We start from the raw sequence: 19,475 nt of genomic DNA, 5'->3' as shown, positions 1-19,475 counted from the left end.
GCCTGATAACGTGGAAGGGTGTTGAAATTCTGTCAGCTGATTACAGAGCCTCGAACGGAACTTGCTCTCCTACAATCGCCCAAGGACCAAGGCCAAATCCGGACAAGGAATAAGGGCTCACCTCCCTTCATTGGAAAGAGTTTAATCAATAAGACTCCTGATGGATGTGGTGGAGGGCAGAACACCACACACACACTCCATCCAGTGGTTTCTCTGTGGTCTAGGAAGTCAGCTCTTCATCCTGCGCTTCCTGTCTCCTGAGGACACGGAGTACTGAGTGCACTTGTTAACTCTTCAGAGCCGCAAGCACATCGTTTTCTCATATGAATGCGGTGAACTGACCACAACCCAATCATAATCAATATTTTATCACCTAATAGCATCATACCCATCAATAACCATGGGGGGGAGCTTTTAAAATGTATTAAATAAATAAATAAATAAAACATCTCTGAACATCTTAAAACTAGTGCACATTACCAGTATCACTACAATAATTCAGTTGGCTGACACTTATCCTAAGCGACTTATAATTGGAGGGACAACAATCAAGCTACTGTATGCTGGGAGACCTGTTGAGTGTTCCCATGAAGCACTAATTCTAGTCAATCTGCCAAATGTGCCAAAGAGATTGAAGTGCGAAGTGCGTAGTGCGTGTGAGAGTGTTAGAGGCGCTAGGAAACAAGGTGACCTTAGAATAGATGAGTCTTCAAGAGATTGTTGCAGATTGAGAGGGACGCCCCTGATAGCATTTGTTAGCTCGTTCCACCATTGAGGAATCCCAAATGAGATTATTGCACCCAAACAGCTTTAATTTATTTATACAAATTACACAGGTGAACAACAACAACAATAATAACAACTGATGCAGACTTAAATTAGGTAGTTCCCAATTCAGTTGATGTACATTTTCTGTTCAGCAGAAGGACACATTCCATCTGCAAGTAAGGCACTTACCACTAACACATGGCCATGTAACTGACTGCACATGATGTTCGGATGGCGTGTCCATAACACAAGTGAGTTTGATGAAGCAGTGTTACAAAGTTCACCTATTCTGATATATGACTCGACGTATCCGAATGACATAGAATAAGGATGAAGCAACAAACAAAAAGGCTCCATGTCTGTTGTGCACACACAGCTCTAACTAGAATACACACAACTGACACACAGCCTTATTTGGTTGCTCTTGGTACAAGTTGCCCTTCTCAGCTGGCTCAGGACCAGTTCCCCCACCCCATATCAGAAATCAAGACCATTCCAAGATATAAGAACCAACTGGTCTCGGATCTGTACCCCATCTTCAACTATCCCATCAGCTTTGAGACTCTATTACTGGTCTGGTCTGGTCCGGTCCGTGTCCCCATCAGATCCCTTGCTCTTCCCCCGGTCGTCCCTCTGTGCGTGGCCGGCCTCTTGCTGGAGGTCCGGTGGTCTCAGACTCGGGTGAAGAGGTCAGCGTAGTCCACGGTGCCCCCACTCTGTCCACACGCATGCAGGAGCTGCTCCCCGCCGGACGGGGTGAGGGCCTCCACCTAGTGGCCACAAGAGGAGAAGCACACGCAGCGTCATACTGTCACTGTAAACTACTTAAGACATGTCAAATGAACATTAAAAAAAGAAAGATGCTGCCCTCGATCCTGGTGAAAGCATGTTGATATATGAGCTCAGCCAGCCAATCAGATGCACCCCCTCCCTTCCATGCTCCTGAGGCACGAGTGCTCCAAGAGGAGGAACGTGAGAGAATTTCTCTGAAGTTGGACAAAAACCTCGTAATGGATGATAATCAAGGCCTGCACCTTTAACTTCCTTGAGAGCTAAATTGCCCCCCCCCCCCTCCCCTCCCCCTCCACATGTGTCAGTAATATAAATAGTGTTACAAAATGTCTCTCTCTGAAGCTTTCCTTAGTGATTCGTCAAGCTTTACAGTCCATTAGCATCACTGTACCTCATGGTACTCCACCAGCTCCACCAGTGATGAGAAGCTGAGCTGGTCTCCCAGGAGCATGTAGCAGTTGTCCGTGGCATCGATTAGGAAGTGCTTGCATCCTTCCTGGCTGCAGTGGGAGAGGACATATCCCAGGATGCGCTCACTGACCCGGATCAGGAAGTATCCAGGGCCTTTCTCGCTCAGCAGGTCCTCAGCTTCCTGGCGAGAGATTATGCCTGGAAGAGAAGAATGGTGGTTAATAATCAACTTTTTATCCTTTTTTTCTAGGGCTTAGGTAAATACATAGTCAAGCAAGCAGTATGTTGCTGTGCTACCAACACCTTTCTGAGCCTTTAACTCTGCTTCTCCTTCATCACACTAAACACTAAATAAGCACATTCATTTGAATAAATATTCGTGACAGTCCCTGTTTTTATAAACAGAACCTTACATTGAGGATATATGACATGGGAGTAGTGTATTGTGTGGGAGTGATTGTGTGTGTGGAGTAAAATGGATGTTGCTGATTTAAATTTATGCACACAGTTATTTGCTGGAGTTGGAACATATAGATTAAAAAATTAATTCCCAATAAATCAGAAACCTTTTCAGACAAACAGTCCTGCAGCTTTCAGACACTAGGTGGCAGTAAGGGCCCAGAATCTAGAAAATCACACCTAAAGTTGCACAATGCCACAGCTACAACTGATATACAGCAACCCCATGTACTTTTGAATCTTGTGTATCACCACCAAATTAGCCCAAAGACCTGTCCCAGTAACACAAGACAGTAACCACCTCTATAAACAACAAGCATCCATGGTGCATCAGGAGGGCCCTCCCTTCTCTCCGCTGCCCAGCGCTCCACTCACCGTGAAACCAGGTTGCTATGCGGCTCTGGTCTCTCTGGAAACCGGCCCTGAGGGGCAGCTGCTCGTCCCTGAACCACTGGATGATGCGCTCGGGGCTGGAGCAGGACGGCGTCCGCCGCACACCGGGCTTCCTGCAACCACCAGAGGGGAGAAAGCAGCTCAGTCAGGTGAGAGAGATCGAGAGCTGGATAGAACGAGAGTTAGACAGATAGATGTAGAGAGAGAGAGAGAGAGAGAGAGAGAGAGAGAGAGAGACAGATAGATGTAGAGAGAGAGAGAGAGAGATGGAGAGAAAAAGACATGTAGAGAGAGAGCAAGATGGAGAGAGAGAAAAAGACAAGTAGAGAGAGAGGATGGAGAGAGAGAGAGAGAGAGATCGTTCATGTGTGAAAGCCCCAAAGCGGGTGGCTGAAGGCTGCTGTGCCTGAGGCTTAGTCTGAATGGGAGGAAAAATCCCTCAGCCTCAGCACTTCTCAGTCCAAGTATGAGACAGAGAGAGAAAGAGAGAGAGAAAGAGAAAGAGAGAGAAAGAGACAGACAGACACAGACACAGACACAGAGAGAGAGAGAGAGACACACAGACAGACAGACAGACAGACAGACAGACAGACAGACAGAGAGACAGAGAGACAGAGAGACAGAGAGACAGAGAGACAGAGAGACAGACTGACTATGAAACACAGGGAGGGTTAGGCAGACAGGAAGAATCCAGAGCCGGAGAAAGATCCTCTGCAGTATTCAGTGCTCAGAACACTTTTCAAAACTTTAACACTATTCAAAACTTTAACACTATTCAAAACTTTAACACTATTCAGTGCTCAGAACACTTTTCAAAACTTGAACAGTATTCAGTCTTCAACACGCCTCTGATGCGAGTGTGACCATGACCTGATGGAGCTACAATATTGGAGTTCATTTCTGAAATGATTCAGGATTGCGGTGTTGACTCTTAACAGGAGGCCTGTAGTCTGTAGACGCCCGATGCGGTGACTGACCTTTACAGCTCTGCACATAGAGCACTAATTGTTCCTTCGGAGGAGAAAAGTGCAGAGGCACTCACTGAGTGATGACGTCGCTGGTTACGGTGAGGTTCCTGGGTTTGGGTTTGGGAGGCAGGGCTGGTTTCTCCCCACCGAGGGCCTTGGTCACGGAAGACACACGCCCCTGCTCCAGGGCCTTCACCGAGCGCCTGCGGTAGTCCTCTCGAGTCTGCTTGGCTATCGACAGCCGACGCTGGTCTGCCACTTTGGATTTACGCACTACACCCACACACACACACACACACACACACACACACACACCCACACCCACACACAGACACACCCAGTCACAATCATGCAAAAGGTATAGTTTTAAAAGAATGACCTCATATCATCATCATCTGAAAAGACTGGTCTTTGTGACCACACCACACCACACCAAAATTCATACTACGCCACTGGGTGCATTCAGAGCAACATACCATGCTGTGACTAAGCATAAAAGCATTATAAACAGATGTTGACATCCAAATGTTACGAATATAAGTAGTGGTCAACTTCCCCCAGTGCTTTTAAATAGTGAAATGACCACTGCTGCCATTTACTGACGTACCCCACATACTCCCTGGAATGTGTACCTAGCAGATCCAATCTGTGGTAAATACGCCACCAGTGTATGAATGCCTCTCAAACACTCAAGCCACCTTTGTTACCTTTGCTCTTTTTCTCCAAGTTAGATGAAAGATCAGATTATCTTTAGCAATCTCTGAGTCATGTTGATAGTGACAGCGCTTTTGAAAATGTCCGCCTAAACATTAACTAGACTGTAGCCTGACTAGCCTGACTAGCCTGATGAGTGATTCAGTGAGGCCCTAGCAGTCTCAGCAGATGAATGCTCTATTCACCCTTCCCTGTTTATTATAGTGTCTGTATGTGTGCTCAAATGACTGAGGATAGACTCAGGTGTGTAAGTGTGTGTCTATGTGTATGCGTGCGTGTGTGGTTTGCAAGTGAGTGGTGTGCGTGTGTGTGTGTGTGTGTGTGTGGTGTGCGTGTGTGGTGTCCCTGTGTGTGTGTGTGTGTATGTGTGTGTGTGTGTGTGTGTGTGTGTGTGGTTTGCGTGTGTGCGGTTTGCGTGCGGTGTGCGTGCGTGTGGTGTGTGCGTGCGTGTGGTGTTTGTGTGCGTGCGTGCGGTGTTTGTGTGCGTGCGTGCGGTGTGTGCGTGCGTGCGTGTGGTTTGCGTGTGTGCGTGTGGTGTGCATGCGTGTGTATTTTGGAACTTGGTGGTGTCTCACGTGTCTCTTGCCAGGCCTTGTCCTCCTTGTCCTCCTTGTCCTGGTGCTGCCGGCTCTTCTGCACGTCCTTCAGGTCCATGTAGATCTGCTGTGCCCGCGCCTCCTCCAGGCCCCGCACCTCCTCCTCAGCCTTGCACCTCTCGGCCTCCTCCTTCTTCTGCCAAAAACAAAACCCATCTTGGAGCCTTTTTCCCCTCCGTCTAGTGCCAAAGCATTCAGACAAACACACTTTAACGCATACTGACACGAGTGGGTGAAACTATGACCGTTCTCGTCAAGAATATCTGGTGTTGTTTGTGCTTGCATGAAATTATTGGTAAATGTATTTTTAAATTCAATTTTTTTTTTTTTTTTTTTTTTTTTTTGTAAGTCGTCAATCTGTCAAGTGTTGTGGTCAGGATACTGATGCTGACAATGGATGTACCCAATAAGGGGCAATCCAAATGACCCATGTTAGTTTGAAGGTGTGGTCAAGGTGTTAGCCCACCCTAATGTGCACATGTACACATGCAGAACAGAACAGAACTATGTGGTTCCCCTTTTGGTCTCTTGCAGACATTTCAACAGAATCTAATTTCTGCACAGCAAACCGACCTCATGCATCCGTTGCGACGTCACGTAATTGTGCCTTCAGGACACAAGCAATCCATTTATTAGATGACGCATGAAGAAAACTGGTTATCTGACAATTTGCATGGGCTGACCATGGTGGTGGAAACCTAATCTAGATTTGGAGTGCAGCATCAAAACACCATCCCGCAGCAGAAACAAGCTGTGCACTGTGGGTAAAATACTACAAGTCAACTCAATCTTAAAAAAGGGAGTCTTTTTCAACAATAGGTAATATGATCACTTTCTTTCATCCTGGCAAGCAGTTTCGAAACCCTACTTTGGGCTGGGTCATTCTGAACCCTACTTTGGGCTGGGTCATTCTAAACCCTACTTTGGGCTGGGTCACGGTATTAGACGCGTTCACTCTCTTTGTTCTTCATTAGCATTCTACATCTGATGCAGTTATTAAGAGTGTACTTCCACATTCCACCTCTTGTCGGGGGAGAAAAGAAGTAAAGGAGGGATCGGCTTCATGCGGAGAAACCCTTAGGTGTTCTCCATAGCAACCTTAGAGGTCCAAAGTGAAACCCTTAGGTGTTCTCCATAGCAACCTACGAGGTCCTAAGCGAAACCCTTAGGTGTTCTCCATAGCAACCTAAGAGGTCCTAAGTAGCTCTACTAAGTTTTTTGTTTCATGGCACTTGACGTGCGACAAGACATCCCCACGACGGCGGGTGCATCAGCTTCAATCAGTACGCCAGTGTACAAGTAGACCACCCTGCGTGTGTGTGTGTGTGTGTGTGTGACCACCCTGCGTGTGTGTGTGTGTGTGTGTGACCACCCTGCGTGTGTGTGTGTGTGTGACCACCCTGCTGCAGTCCTATGCCAGGTAGGTGGCCGTATGTGTGTGTGGTGTGTGTGTGTGTGTGGTGTGTGTGTGTGGCCCATGTGGCGCGTGTGGTGCGTGTGTGTGTGTGTGTGACCACCCTGCTGCAGTCCTATGCCAGGTAGGTGGCCGTATGTGTGTGTGGTGTGTGTGTGTGGTGTGTGTGTGTGTGTGTGTGTGTGTGTGTGGCGCATGAGGCGCGTGTGGTGCGTGTGTGTGACCACCCTGCTGCAGTCCGATGCCAGGTAGGCAACCGTATGTGTGTGTGGTGCGTGTGTGTGTGTGGTGCGTGTGGTGCGTGTGTGTGTGTGCCAGATAGGCAGCCGTACCTTCAGCTCTTCCTTCAGCCTCAGCTGCTCCTTGGCGGCTGCCTGTCGGGCCTCCTCCTCCCTGAGCTCCACCTCCTTGGCGGCGAGCACCAGCTCTGGGTCCAGGTGCACCGCGGAGAACCTCTTCTCCAGCTCGGCCTCCTTCTTAGCCCTGAGACCACAGCAGGCGTCCACCACTTTAGAGAGGTCGCTTGAAACCGACCATTTGCAAATGACGTGTGTGACAAACGCAAGCACTTGCTGAAGTGAGATCCTATCACTGACAGGTTAGGTCCACTTAATCTGGCACATATAGCCCCGGGACTGTAACTATTCACACTGTTCAAACAAAGCCCTCGCAAACCCTATAATACCGCGTAAAAAAAACTAAACAAACAAAGTGAAACTTGACAATACATGGACAAAAAACATGAATAAAAGCTGCAGTCTCTGTAATGTTACACATGATGATTTTGGATGCAAATAGAACATGAGAAGGGGGAAAAAAAAGCCATCGCCATGGCTACAGAATAGGATTTATTGGGTTAGGTACAGGAAGAACACACTTCTGCCACTGTAATCCAAACCAACAAAGCCCAGTTGAATTCAGTATACATATGCTGTGCCATGCCATTCTTTTCAAAGAGAAACATGTCCACTATGGGGTCACCCTTATCGTGAGCTTAACTGTCAAGGTGCATTGGTCTACCTGTGGTGTCAAACATTTACCAGTAACTAGCGGGTCAGAGCTATGACGAACGGGAGGTTATGAGGCAAATAAGACTGTGGAAACAACCTCATGCTATGTGGGAAGTGTCTTGTGTCAATACTGCATGCTTGAACTGGTCAGAGCTCAGGGAATGTTTAACTTCCTAATTCTAATGCCAGCCTGCTGAATACCCAGTGGCTCTGGTCATATTCATTAGGACACATACCGTGCTATACACAAGGGCAACCTAATTCTCTGTCAGTCACACAAAGGTCATGCTTCCAGAAAACAAAACCTGTTCTTGCTCTTTGTTTCGCATATACGTCACCAGATGTGAACACATAACACGTCAGTCTCCAGACACACAGGTACACCAAGCCCGCATGCTAGAAATGTTGAATGCAGCATGAGCACACCAGAGTCCATTCCAATCCCCTGTGCACTGGTTTCAATCCTTAAAGGCTATCAATCTAATCTAAAAGAACATTTGCAAAAGTATACAAGAATTACAATGAATTCAGAAAGTATTTAGACGACTTCACTTTTTTCACTATTTGTTATGTTACCAACTTTTGCTAAAATGGTGGAAATAGATTTTTATCCCCTCATCAATCTACACTCAATCCTCCATAATGACAAAGCGAAAACATGATTTTACATATTTCTGCAAATGTATTAAAAAGGAAAAACTGAAAATCTGAACAGCTTCCCTCAGTGAAAGACACAGGAATGCTTGGAGGTTTGCACCTAAAGGACTCTCAGACTGCGAAAGATGCATCAGAGCATCTCTGCTCTGCTCTGCTCTGATCGGTTTGTCCTCAATTCTAAGCTTCATACCTGGAGGAAATCAAGCACCGCTCATCACCTGCCCAACAGCACCGCTCATCACCTGCCTAATACCATCCCAACAGCACCGCTCATCACCTGCCCAACAGCACCGCTCATCCCCTGCCCAATACCATCCCAACAGCACCGCCCATCACCTGCCCAATACCATCCCAACAGCACCGCTCATCACCTGCCCAACAGCACCGCTCATCACCATCCCAACAGCACCGCTCATCACCTGCCCAACAGCACCGCTCATCCCCTGCCCAATACCATCCCAACAGCACCGCCCATCACCTGCCCAATACCATCCCAACAGCACCGCCCATCACCTGCCCAACAGCACCGCTCATCACCTGCCCAACATCACCTGCCTAATACCATCCCGACAGCACCGCTCATCACCTGCCCAACAGCACCGCTCATCACCTGCCCAACATCACCGCTCATCACCTTCCCAACAGCACCGCCCATCACCTGTCCAATACCATCCCGACAGCACCGCCCATCACCTGTCCAATACCATCCCGACAGCACCGCTCATCACCTGCCCAATACCATCACAACAGTGAAGCATGGTGGCGGTAGCATCATACTGTGGGGGTGTTTTTCAGCGGCAGGGACAAGCGACTGGTCTGGGTTGAGGGAAAGCTGAACTGAGCAAAGTACAGGGATGTCCTTAGTGAAAACCTGGTCCAGAGCGCTCCGGACCTCACACTGGGCCGAAGGTTCACCTTCCAACAGGAACATGACTCTAAGCACAAAACCAAGACAACAGAGAAGTGGCTTAGGGACAACTCTGTGTGAATGTCCTTGAGATGCCAGCCAGAGCCCTGACTTGAACCCAATCAAATATCTCTGGAGAGGCCTGAAAATGGCCTTCAACCGTCCCCATCCGACCTCTCATGCATCATCATCATGATGCAGATCGATTAAATTATCCTGACATCTTTGTAGAAGAGCAGGGTGCTCCAGCATGATCTAAAGTCATAAAATGCTCTCATGTACTCACAGCCCTCCCTGTCATATTGTGGTCAGTCAGAGGCACTCATGTAAATTTAACTAGGCCATAAATGTTTGTGATAACGTTGATGTTTCACACAGACCGCCCTAGAATGAGCTTACCCAACCTCACACTGAGCATACCATACTGCCAAACAAATCCAACGCCACGCAACTGTGAGCTGCAGTCTAACCTATTCCTCTCTTTCCCAGGGTACGGCCTGCAGCTGTCAACTGTTGCCAAGTCGTCAATCAAGTAGAGACATTAAAAGGTAGTTTGAGCTCAACAACCAATCAAATTACACCGCTCCCTTCCGTGCTCCTGAGACAACGTGTTGATTGGCTGGAGTTGTTCGGGTCCGACCCACTATTGTTTCCCATTTACAGTGCCAGGACTTTGTATGAATACGAAAGTGCATACACCAAATGGACAGCTAGAAGACCGTGAGGAGCAATTGGTGGAATTTGACATGACGTGTATTGATGACGGTATTGGATTAGAATTGCGGACTTCACCGTAGTCATTTGTTTGCCTATTGTCTCCATGACGACTCACCTGAGCTCCTCAGCTTCCTTCTGGGCTTGTAGTGCTGCCCTTTGGGCCATGATCCCATCACAGATCTGGTCATAAGACTTGTCCTCAGGGTGATCTCCCATCACCCACACCCAATCATCACCGTCAGACGCTTTCATCCAGGAGACGCTCTTAGCAGGGTCTAGCAGAGGACCAACAGTAAATACAAACTAAGTTTAAAAACAGTGGCCCTTGTTTTGTTTTGAACTCAGCCAGTTAAAATGTGTCTGACTGAGAGATCATCAGGACAGATTAGCCCTCTACCAAAGAACTCATGCACCACTTGGCTAGTATGTTTCAGTTTGCATAGTCAAAAACACGAGGAAATTATCAAGATGCCTTTAGCTTTATTTGTTTAGTCCCTTTAAATCTAAAGAGCCCATTCAACATTCTAAGACATAAAGGGAATAGCAGGGACCAAACACAGTGGTCTCTTACCTTTCTTGGGCCTCTTCGACCCAACCTCTTCCTTCACCTGTTGGGCGTCTCGCTCTTTCCACCGGCGAACCTGTTCCTCTCTCATCTTAAAGAACAGCGTTTGCTTCTGGTCCTCGTTTAGCTCTGCCAAGAGCTCGGGCTCAATGAACATGTCAGTCAATATCTGCTGCAGCATCTTGGGCTGATGACACAACCAGGCCAACAGAAGTGAAAAGTTGTTGTCTGTTGGGTGTGAGACTCAAAGGGTGAATTTGTGTTGAAAGATTATAATCCTCGTGAGGAGTGGTCCATGGACATGTCCATATGTGTTGCTGAAAACAAGAGAAAAGGTGTCATTTTGGATATTCTTTCACTATCATAACATAACCCTACCCACACTTATCAGGCAGTAGAGCCTAAACTATGATTCCCAGATAGACCCAAACAGTCTTTGAAAAACAACCCATGGAGTGTTGAAATGCCCCCAGCATAAACATCCTGTGTGTTTGTTGTGAACATGTCGACACTTCCTTCCTTAAAATATTCATTATGTAGGCTATTACGGTGTTGAGATAAACCCACACATATTCGTGGAATGTAATTCGTTGACATCAAACATTAAAACTTACTTAGGACACATGAACAAACAAAAAGTCGGTTGTTCTGTGATAGGCCCACAAGTATTTCAGTTCCTTCTTATTCAGACATTACAGTAAATTGTGGGTGCAGGTGCACAGGAATTTTCGACATGTCTGTATCCTATATGCATACAATTACATCAGATAGGAGACATAGTCACCCAGCAAGTCTTCTCAGATGCCAAAAGACTTCAGAATGCCACAAGATTTTTTTCAGAAGAGATAGGCAAATTCAGTAAACCACTTTGCGAAGCAGCATGTAGAAGAATTGAACGCTTGGAGGTTTGCAAAAAAGCACCTGAAGTTTGTTAGTACAGATATCGGTTTGTAGGACGTCCGGGACGCTTAAGTATATAAAAGGGATTATTTACACAAGCAAAAATCAATAAATCACTATTTTCGTTTAAGCCATGTCTACATGTGTGACGAGAGCAAACAAACTCTGTATAGCGTAACCATTTAGAGTTCCCCCGGAATTTAACAATTTTTATGAAAACACACTTCGTTCCCCCACTATATGCCGAAAGAGCTGACCCGTGGAAGTTCACTACATTAAGTTAGTCTACCTTTATCAAAAGTCGTAAGAAATGCATACTCACGTTCACCAATGGTATGTTTTCCTACACGTCCACACTTGATCCACCCATTGAAGTTGAAACATCCATATTGAGATGAAATGGTCGACTCTAGGAGACACAAAGCGCTTTACACAGTTCGTTCGACTCATTCATTAATACATTCTTTCCATGCTAACACACTCCGCACCAGAGCGTTATGTTCACGCCCTGATGACGACGGGGGTAAATCACTACAGGTGAGAGGAGGACCCACACGCTATCGGTCTCTTCTTAGGAAGAGGTATACAACACAATAATTGTATGGGCTAAAACATTTACTGGCATGACATCATATATTGAACATGTCGTTGTGGTGTCGTTGGACCACCAGACGTCCTTTATTGCTCCTTTCCGGTAAACCAGGAAAGCGTTAAAGTAGGCAGGTGCCGTTATGCAGATTCCTCCGTAGCCTAGCAAACATTAACGACCTGAACGTGACATGGACAGCTACAGGGAGCCAGTAAAGATTAATGAAAAAATGTTAAACATGACACAAAAAGTAAGGACATTTGTGTTTGGTAGATTATTTCTTTGTTGTAACAATGCTTCTTGGCAATACATCTTATACAGTTGGAAAGCCTGTTTATTTCCCTTTTAAATAGTGCCACATTGGTAAGGAACATGCATTTGTGGGATGAGCAGCACAGCTGTTTATGTGGGTAGCGTAGCGCCCAAGCAAAATGTGCCAAAATTCTCCTATTCTCCTGTTGGTATTCACTCTTGTTTTGAGTTGTTTGGTGGATTGGATGATTGAACTCTCCATCAGTAACAAAGAACAAACAAGACATATTGGCAATTTTACACTTTTCATTTAATACACCATCAGGGAGAGAATGGAATGGCCTGCCATGAGTCCAGACCTGAACCCAATTGAACACTTTTGGGATCAGCTTGGGCGTGCTGTACGTGTTAGTGACCAACACCACCACGATGGCTGATCTGCAACGACTCCTGGTTGAGGAATGGAATGCCATCCCACAGCAATGTGTGACCAGGTTGGTGACCAGCATGAGGAGGTGGTGCCAGGCTGTTGTGGCTACGTATGGATCTTCCACCCGCTCCTGAGGCTCCTGAGGGTGTATTAAATGAATAAAGTGTAAAATTGCCAATATGTCTTGTTTGTTCCTTGTTACTGATTGAGAGTTCAATCATCCAATCCACCAAACAACTCAAAACAAGAGTGAATACCAACATGAGCATAAACTGTTTAGCATTGGCAGAGAATTTTGGCAAATTTTACTTGGGCGCTACCCGCATAAACATCTGTGCTGCTCATCAAAATGCATGTTCTTCACAAATGTGGCACCATTTAAAAGGGAAATAAACAGGCTTTCCAACGATATACTGTAAGATGTAATGCCAAGAAGCATTGTTACAACCAAGAAATAATCTACCAAACACAAATTTCCTTACTTTTGTGCTATGTTTATATGGTTGATATGTGCCCTATTCATGTTGTAAACCCTCATAGCTGCCCACACAGGGCCCAGGTTCAACCCCACAGTGGAGGGCTATAGGAGTGTGGCTCTGTGCCAATGGGCTACATATCCAGACAGAAATTGAGACAGTCATTGTGGGGATTGAGGCTGAAGGTAAAATCTGAATTGAAAGATTATAAACACTTTTCTGGAGATGGTCCTGTTTATATGTATTACTGAAAACAGGAGAAAATGTTTGATGTTACTTTTAACCATCTACATGCTTGTGTTCCGCAGACCAATCCACACCCACCCTCATGGGTCAAAACTACAGTTCATTACTGGTTGAACCCCAGCAGCCCATCAAATCCCACTAATTCGTCTTTATGCTTATCAGGGGTGACTTACAGACCGCGGATACAGCCAGCCTAGAGCAAAAACTTGTTTCATACACTGAAATATTTCTGAATTCTAAATCAACCAGTAGATGGCACCATTTCATGGTGTGTAAAATATGGGATCTAAAACACTTCGAATTTGTGTTACAGGAATGTCCATGCCAATGGTAAGGTGCCAAATATGCAAATACACAGACTATTTCAATTCATTCTGTCTAACCAGAAGACAATGGACAACAACAAAATACTTCTGCAAATGAAATCATTACCTCTCTATTTGTTTCTGATCAGTTACACCTCACTCAAATCCACTTCAGCTTTAATCAGGGGATAAGCTACAGTCTTCTGTAGCTGGGGTACAGGGTACAGTGGTACAGGAGGTAGAGAAGTCGGTTAGTAAACAGAAGGTTGCTAGTTCGATTCCCTGTCGAAGCGTCCTTGAGCAAGAGACTGAACCCCTAATTGCTCCTGATGCGCAGTGTGCCATCAGTGTAAAATGTAAAATGTGTATACCTTGTAAGTCGCTTTGGATAAAAGCGTCTGCTAAATGACTAAATGTAAATGTTCTGTAAGACGTGGTAATCATGTCATCTGCATGGCCAGTGTTTCTCATTTAACAATCAAAGGGCCAAACAAACAAAAACCCTTGCTGACTTGGACAAGCACTTGACGTTTTCACAATAAATCCCCATCAGTGTTTGTGCAGGAGGCTGCCTGAGACTATAGCAGAGTTCATGTCCTGCGAGCAGCTGAAGAGGCGAAGCATTAGTATTCCATTGGCGGGAGATGAGGAAGTTAAAGCTCTTTTTCATGTTTCTGGGCTTTGTAGTCTTTGTACCACATTTGTTGGCAGCTTTTATATCAGCCCTTACAATCACAATGAGCACCATAAATCTTGTCTCTTGCTAAATATCAGTAATGCTTAAGTCGTGTGGGGGAAAAGTTCATTTATTTGTGTAGATACATCCATACAGCATATAGTTAGGAGTATAAGTGTGGGGTTGCTATACTATTTCAGGATCAAATCAAAGTGATCTAGTGCACTTACTTTTAACAGACTTAAATCAAAGTTGTGTAAACCTACTCAGATTAGATAGATTAGATTAGATTAGATTCAGAGGTAAAACATGTCCCTATTTAGAACCATTCAGATCCGAGGTTAACAGCATTTTTGGTACGCTGTGAGTTGCCACAGATTTTGCCTTGTTTCCACTATGCCACGTCATTAGGAGTGTCACTGGGTATCCTCTGTGTTTTGATCAAACCGGGAGAGGATGAGTTCCGTAGTTGCAGCTGTGCAAATCTCGCTGAAAGTGCTTTGAAACAGTCCAAGAAAACACTAACATCACCAAACGAATTCCTTAATACAAACCGTATATTCCTATTGCAGATGGCCACAGTTCTACACCTTCTTCAGCGCTATTTGCTTTTTCATGGGCTCTTTTAAACTCAAAATACCTCAGGTAGGAACAACTGTTTGCAAGGAAGGAATCCAGAACTTCAGATGCTAATTCTCCATTTGTTTAACAAAACATAGAGTTGAGAATAGGGGAGTGTATTAGCTTAGAGGCAATAATCATTTCCTGATCCACGCTAAAGCGGAACTCTATAATTTGCCTGTGTTTATGTAACCACTGATCTTATCGTGTCGAGCCTCTATGGACTGTTTTCCCCTCTTTCTCTCTTTTTTGACATGATATCGCGTTGTAATTAGAAGTGGCTCAAGGACAGTCTGTGCCTTGTTGAGTGTTTGATGTGGGCAGGCCGTGTTGGGAGTTGCACTGACACAGCGAGGACATTCCAGAGCAGTGCCCCAGAGAGGAGATGTTTGGACGTGGAGATGGATCTCACAGATGTGTTTAGCCACAAGGGAAGACAAGGGAACTATCATCATCATCAAAAAAAAAAAAAAATAGGGAAAAAAAAAACTCACCGCCACTTTGGGGACTGTGGTATGTGTGCATAGCAGTGATGTTATGTGGAGAGTGTGTGTGTGTGTGCATAGCTGTGATGTGGAGAATGTGTGTGTGTGTGAGTGGGTGGGTTGGTTTGTGCATAGCAGTGATGTGGTGTGGAGAGTGTGTGTGTGTGTGTGTGTGTGTGTGTGTGTGTGTGTGTGTTTGTGCATAGCAGTGATGTGATGTGGAGAGTGCACAGCTGACATCTTGAAACATACACTTGCAATAACCTCAGTGACATCTTACCTTACATGATTTGAGATATTTGTAAACATACTATAGTGACTCTTTACCAGGACATGTAAACAATGTCCTTTCATATAATGTCAGTTCCATACCATGTCTGATTGTTTCAGCTTATTGGGTATATAGTTTATTTCTTTTACTCCATTTTGTGGCAACGTTGAATTTCTGTGAATTCTTTATTTTCTACTTATTCTTTAGATGCCATCATGATGTGAATGTTTTTGGGTTGCCATCTATCCAGAGCCTGAGCCTGAGAATGCTGGAACATGCTGCACTAGTATCTAGGGACAGGCCAATGAAAGTCAGCTTTGTTAAGATGTCAAACACTTGCTGGTCCAAAGCAACCACTTTAGAGCGCACGTGGGGAGCATATTGATCTTCAGCAGAAACTGAGTCCAACACAAGATGATGGCCAACAAGACATGACTCCCAATCCAATGGAGGGATATGTTTATTAAAACTATAAATTAGACTTGTGTGTTCTGTGAGTCAAGTCAAAGTCATTATTTTCTCTCCATGACAAAGAGCAAACACACTCTGTGATTGTACCAACGTATGTATTATACATGAATAAAATATCTGGAAAAAGGAACTTAAAAAAAAATGCATAGTGCCTTACCAACACACCCTCTCCATGATGGGTTGGTGGGAGGACTTGTTTGGATTATCTAACCAACCGTGGGTTGTTGAAAGAATGTACCTTGTAGTTGAAGTCATTCGAGTTTTTCTTACGCGTCACACAACTCCGTCTTTACAGAGACATTTACTTTAAATAAACAAGAGGTTGCCAGCTATAGTTGGACATTTTGTAGAGTGCACCAAATTATACTCCTCCTTGATGAATCACAAAAAAAACTCTCAAGGTGTTTCAAAACGCGTCCTTCACGAAATGTATGCCACATTTACAGCGCTTTAATCTAACTCAACACTCAACACTCAACACTGTATCCTGCAACTCTTCCATGTGCCTCTTTACAAGTTTGTCTTGGACAGCGGTGAAGGCGATTACTTCATGGTAAAGGAACTGTTCAAACCCAGCGTGCAGGGGATGCCCATTGGTGTTCAGTGCTGCAGTCCCTTGGCACCAGGGCACCTCATTAAAACGCCCACTGCTCATATTCAGGGTCGATCATATATCATCTGTTTTTTATTTTTCTATGCCTGCGGTTTCGGTGGTTTCTACGCTGATTTGTGTTTTTAAACTACAGGTCTGCAGAACTCTGCACATCAGGTGTGATGCCCTGTGAGGAGGCACGTACTGCCAGTCAAATAAATTCAATTCGGAAACCTCCGGTGTTTGCTGTCATCAGGTCCACACTTATGGTGTGTATGTTTTCTCTGGGAATGGCCCTGTGTGTGTGTGTGTGTGTGTGTGTGTGTGTGTTTGTGTGATATATTCTGTCCCACCAGACTGCTTTGGCATGTGAAGGTCGTGTTGTGGGCTGCACATTAGGTCATTCTACTGCCAAGTTCAAGAGCCAGGGGGGACAAGGTCAGAACAGTTGACATAATGATGCTTTTTTGACTCCATTTTGAGTGAAGCGGAGAACAAAGAGAGTGCTTCTTCTCCCATTGGGCCGGCTCCAGTGAGCGGATCTAATGCTGATCCCAAGTCAGCGCCGCGGTGCCAATGCTTATGTGCTCCGAACGTTAGTTCAGTACTGTAAATGCACCCTTTGTTGTTGCAGTGCTATGGCTTTCTGAAGTGTTCAGTGACTTTAGCCTTCTTCTTCTTCTTGCACTGGCGTTCAGTCTTCTGCACATGTTGTGTCCAGTGTTAGTTGGCACTGCGCTGCCTTAGACAAGCAATGAAAATGATCATTACTTATAAAGACTTACAGTAAGGGGAGAGTCAGGCAGACAGAGAGAAAGAGAGAGAGAGACGGAGAGAGAGAGAGAGAGTGAGTGAGAGAGAGAGAGGGAGAGAGAGAGAAAGAGAGTGAGGGAGAGAGAGAGAGGGAGGGAGAGAGAGACAGAGAGAGAGAGTGAGGGAGAGAGAGAGCGACAGAGAGAGAGATGAGAGAGAGAGAGAGGGAGAGACTGAGGGAGAGAGAGGGAGAGAGAGAAAGCAATAGAGAGAGAGAGAGAGAGAGTGAGGGAGATAGGGAGAGGGAGAGAGAGAGACATTACTATACTGGTGCAGTACATTCACACTGACTGGTGTAACTGATGGGACTGCTGTGCACCACAGTCAGAGGGATACTAGATGTATAGACCATTCACAACAAGATTATTGAAAACGGACAAAAACAGATGTTGTGTGTCACAATGTCAACAGCCCTGGGTGAAGTAAGTGATGCGGTTTGTAAATATTGGTCAAATTCTATTCAAAACATTCACTATTTCCCAGGAAATGCGGTTCAGCTGTCCCAGTTCCTCACCCTAGGACAGGTCCAGTGTGAGCAGTCTACATGGGGCATGTCAGAACTGAATGACTGAAGACGGTACCCCACATCAGACACTAGAACCACTACTGACACATCACTGCCACCTCTCCTCTGCAGAGGGAGCTATGGATGTTCTGACCCACGCCGGACTCTCACAAACACGGATAACAAGAGCGATGGGTGGGCCTCTCGGAACTAGATGAAAGTCCATATTTATCAACCAAGTGTCCTTTAAAGTCAGTTCTGCTCTGCTCTGTTCTGACCTACCTTCAACACTACAATTCACCATCCTTAATATTCAAATGAATGAAAAGTTTCCATGGCACTTACAGGATGACTGTTGTTGATTACCTCCAGCCATTTTACTTTACAGTTTGGTGTTCCCCTCGCAGGATGTGGGGACCCTCTCGCAGGCTGTGGGGACCCTCTTGCAGGCTGTGGGGACCCTCTCGCAGGCTGTGGGGACCCCCTCCCAGGATGTGGGGACCCCCTCTTGCAGGCTGTGGGGACCCCCTCTCAGGCTGTGGGGACCCCCTCTCAGGATGTGGGGACCCCCTCCCAGGATGTGGGGACCCCCTCTCAGGATGTGGGGACCCTCTTGCAGGATGAGGGGACCCCCTCTCAGGTCTGTGCATGGCTGCCAGAGTGCAGCTCACCTCTGCATGCGGCGCAGGCCCGCAACAATGGCCCTTTCAGACGGCGCTCTGTTTGGACTGGAATTCCTGCGCCAGCATGCTGCGCTGCAATTAGAGCGACCCCCGACTGGGGTCAACATCTGGGGCTCTTGTAGCCTGTCAAGAGAGCCTGCAATGATTGTTTTAATGTGGTGCCTTCATATCACATTCCATAAATCATTGGACATGGGGAGGGGAGGGGGTCTCGTTCACTGGCCCTTTGCCCCCCCCCCCAGCCCAGTGGCAATGGGGAGAGCCCACTACAGCACCACAGACACAAAAAAAAACATCCCTTAAAGGTGCAGTCCTTGATCCTGATAAAAGGCTCTTGATATTTGAGCTCAACAGCCAATCAAACGCAGCCCCACTCCTGAAGTGACGTTGTTGATTGGCTGGAATAGTGTGTGGTTCGGTCCGAGCCAATTTGTTTGCGTCCCATTTACAGAGCCAGGACTGTGCGCCAACAATAGGGGAGGGACCAGTAAGACAGGCCAGACAGCTGGAAGAACATGTGGCCAACATTGCTACATTTGATGGAAAATATACTGCTTCATAATGAAGGACTTCACATTTGACAGAGTTACTGACAGATAAGCCCGTAGGGTTGAAGAGCACAGCACTTTGAAATGCCATTACACTGCCATGCAAAAGAGCTTGTTTGTGAATGTTTATGCGTTCACATGAATGAAATCTAAACACACCCCCGCCGCCCCTGCCCCTGTCAGACCAAACTGCATGAACTGTAATTGCCCCACAACCCCACCGATAGGTGTGTGATACAGC

General features: G+C 46.0%; 1 protein-coding gene across 3 annotated transcripts; it reads right to left on the bottom strand.

The window, feature by feature from the left end:
• Positions 1-786: 786 nt before the first annotated feature.
• sh2d4a (SH2 domain containing 4A) lies at positions 787-11,787 on the bottom strand. Of its 3 annotated transcripts, none has more exons than XM_031578183.2 (9): positions 11,594-11,787; positions 10,378-10,688; positions 9,922-10,081; positions 6,848-6,998; positions 5,081-5,234; positions 3,866-4,064; positions 2,806-2,936; positions 1,952-2,169; positions 787-1,538 (listed from the first exon to the last, which is right to left on the bottom strand). In XM_031578183.2, exons 2-9 carry the CDS (start codon positions 10,550-10,552, stop codon positions 1,440-1,442), a joined length of 1,287 nt encoding a protein of 428 aa, XP_031434043.1. In that variant the 5' UTR covers positions 10,553-10,688; positions 11,594-11,787; the 3' UTR covers positions 787-1,439. The 3 variants fall into 3 exon arrangements, with proteins under 3 accessions (XP_031434043.1, XP_031434040.1, XP_031434041.1); XM_031578180.2 differs by having other exon boundaries at positions 5,081-5,237; positions 11,594-11,786; XM_031578181.2 differs by lacking the exon at positions 11,594-11,787 and adding an exon at positions 11,156-11,173 and having other exon boundaries at positions 5,081-5,237.
• Between the last annotated feature and the right edge of the window lie 7,688 nt (positions 11,788-19,475).

The sequence above is a fragment of the Clupea harengus genome, chromosome 12 (assembly GCF_900700415.2).
Source record: "Clupea harengus chromosome 12, Ch_v2.0.2, whole genome shotgun sequence".
In the NCBI taxonomy this organism is placed as follows: Eukaryota; Metazoa; Chordata; class Actinopteri; order Clupeiformes; family Clupeidae; genus Clupea; species Clupea harengus.
This window is presented reverse-complemented; position numbering and strand designations above follow the sequence as displayed.